At 33.0% G+C, this 2,562-nt stretch overlaps 1 protein-coding gene across 1 annotated transcript; it reads left to right on the forward strand.

The window, feature by feature from the left end:
• Nucleotides 1-212: 212 nt before the first annotated feature.
• LOC106467229 (GTP-binding protein Di-Ras2-like) lies at nucleotides 213-2,556 on the forward strand. The gene is made up of 2 exons (XM_022395364.1): nucleotides 213-2,229; nucleotides 2,459-2,556. The coding sequence occupies exon 1, from the start codon at nucleotides 308-310 to the stop codon at nucleotides 1,001-1,003; it is 696 nt and encodes a 231-aa protein (XP_022251072.1). The 5' UTR covers nucleotides 213-307; the 3' UTR covers nucleotides 1,004-2,229; nucleotides 2,459-2,556.
• The last annotated feature ends 6 nt before the right edge of the window (nucleotides 2,557-2,562 follow it).

Here is a 2,562-nt window from a genome sequence, read left to right on the forward strand (position 1 = left end):
CTTAAAGACTTCTAATCTCTGTTATCGGAACAAAAACCAGAATATGTTTGTAAAAAAACGAAGCAAAAACTTCTACTTGATAGATCTCAAAACAATTTCTAAGAATAAATATTTTTTTGTTTCTTAATATTTATGCATCTACCTTAAGAGATGAGTTATATATTTAAAAAGTATCATTTTGTTTAACGCCATCGACTTTTTTTTTCAGGTGGCGTTGGCAAAAGACGGAGAAAAAGAAAGGGTTAGTCTCCCACAAAGTGTACCAAGACGAAGGAGTTCTTCTTTACAGTATAACCAAGGATTAAAAATGCCTGGTCCTTCACGTGGTCAGTTGGCACGTGCTGCTTCGGTCAACCATGAAGATGATGTCCATCTCACTAAAGACCATTACCGACTGATTGTGATGGGAGGAATTAAGGTCGGTAAAACTTCAATTATCAACCAATTTCTAAATGACAAGTTCATTTCCAATTACACGCCGACTTTAGAAGAGCTTCATAGCACCGAGTATGAGGTAGGTGGCAATATTATAAAGTTGAATATCCTAGATACCAGCGGGAGTTACGAGTTTCCTGCAATGCGTCGGCTAGCTATTAGCTCAGCAGATGCTTTCATGCTGGTTTATTCAATAGACAATAATGAATCTTTTGAAGAAATCGCTCGATTAAGGGAACTAATTCTAGAAACAAGACCACCATCTGTTCCGATTGTGGTGGTTGGCAATAAATGCGACTTAGAAGAAAAGCGTGTTGTGAAGAAAGAGCTGGCAGAGACGATGGCATGTATTGACTGGGAGCATGGCTTCGTCGAATGCTCAGCCAAGATTAATCAAAATGTAACGAGTATTTTCAAGGAACTGTTTCTGCAGGCTCGTTTGGATAAACCAAGTTCCACTCCTCCTCTCCCGAAAGGGCGGCGAAGAGCGTCACTTCCGGTAAACGCCCTATCGGCAACTATGAAGGGGAAGCCTACACGGAAGCGGAACAGTTGTGCTGTGTCTTGAATACCAAAGCAGCAATGAAGTGGATGAAAGAGGGTGATGGTAATCAGCTTGCGAAAGAATGGCTTATCTAAAATAAATTATTGAAACAATTCTCTATCAGTTAAAACAAAATCAAAACAAAAACGATGACATTTCTTTCGAGATTTATTACTGAAATAACATATTAACATGTCAAAGTTCGAAATTCAGAAATCTAAGCAACTTCCATGTCAACCAGCTATTTTTATTAAGTATAGTATTATCCATACTGTTGTTAGGAAAATTGTTTTAAGTATTTTTATCTACAAAAAAGATTATTATAAAGTAAAACACGTCAAAAAATAATCAGTACGAAATTGTACAAATATACCAAAAATTTCAAGGATTTTTTAAGAGTGACACTTCCATAAAATGGCTTGGTTTTTGAGGATAAGCGTGACCAACTTTTGAATGATCTTTGTTAAACTGGGTGTCACAAAACCTGCCATTTGATATTTTTTTACTACAACTACTAGTAATATTAGAAACATGCAGGTTTTGTCAGAATAATGTAACTACAATAACAATGCTAATAACACCTCTTCAGATTTGTCAAAAATTCTACACTTTAACTAACAAGTGCTAGAAAACTACTTTATAAACCAGGTAGGAGTATCATAATTTAACTAGAAACAGTACTAAAACATACCTCCATGAGCTATAGAGACTATCTAAAAGGTATATAACATAACAAGTAAAAAGACCATGAAATACACTTGTATAGAATCGTTTACAACATTATTCTGTAATCAACAAAATTTGTTAAAAATACCCCAATATTACTAGCAACACTGCTAAACACACTTGCGTAAATCCCTCAAAGTATTATAATGTTCGTATCAATAAAACTAGAAACAAGCGTCAATAAAGGAAGTATAATACAACTACTAAAAAGAAAACTAGAAATACGTTTATATCCGCCAAAACTATTAAAATATAGCTGCTACCTATGCAAGAAACTCATTTCCTTAGTTTCCTACAATATATAAAATGTATCTGCCATCCATGATTGGGTTTCAATACCCACAATGGGTAGAACACAGATAACCCATCGTGTAACTTTATGCTTTACAATAAATGATCACGTCACGAAAATTTAGCAAGAAAACTAAAATACAACTAACAAAAGTAATAATAGAAACATTTGAGTGACTGTCCAAAAGAACTAAAATATAACTACCAACAATATTATGTAAACATTTGTGTAGGTTTCTTAACAATACTAAAATATAACTACCAACAAAATAATGTACACACTTGTGTACACAAATGTGTACATAATATTATTGATAGTTATATTTTAGTTTTGTTAAGAAACCTACACAAATGGGTACATAATATTGTTGGTAGTTATATTTTAGCATTGTTAAGAAACTTACACAAGTGTGTACATAATTTTGTTGGAAGTTATATTTTAGTATTGTTAAGAAACCTAAGGTTTCTTAACAATACTAAAATATAACTACCAATAATATTATGTACACATTTGTGTAGGTTTCTTAACAATACTAAAATATAACTACCAACAAAATAATGTACAC

This window comes from Limulus polyphemus, unplaced genomic scaffold (assembly GCF_000517525.1).
Source record: "Limulus polyphemus unplaced genomic scaffold, Limulus_polyphemus-2.1.2 Scaffold2535, whole genome shotgun sequence".
In the NCBI taxonomy this organism is placed as follows: domain Eukaryota; kingdom Metazoa; phylum Arthropoda; class Merostomata; order Xiphosura; family Limulidae; genus Limulus; species Limulus polyphemus.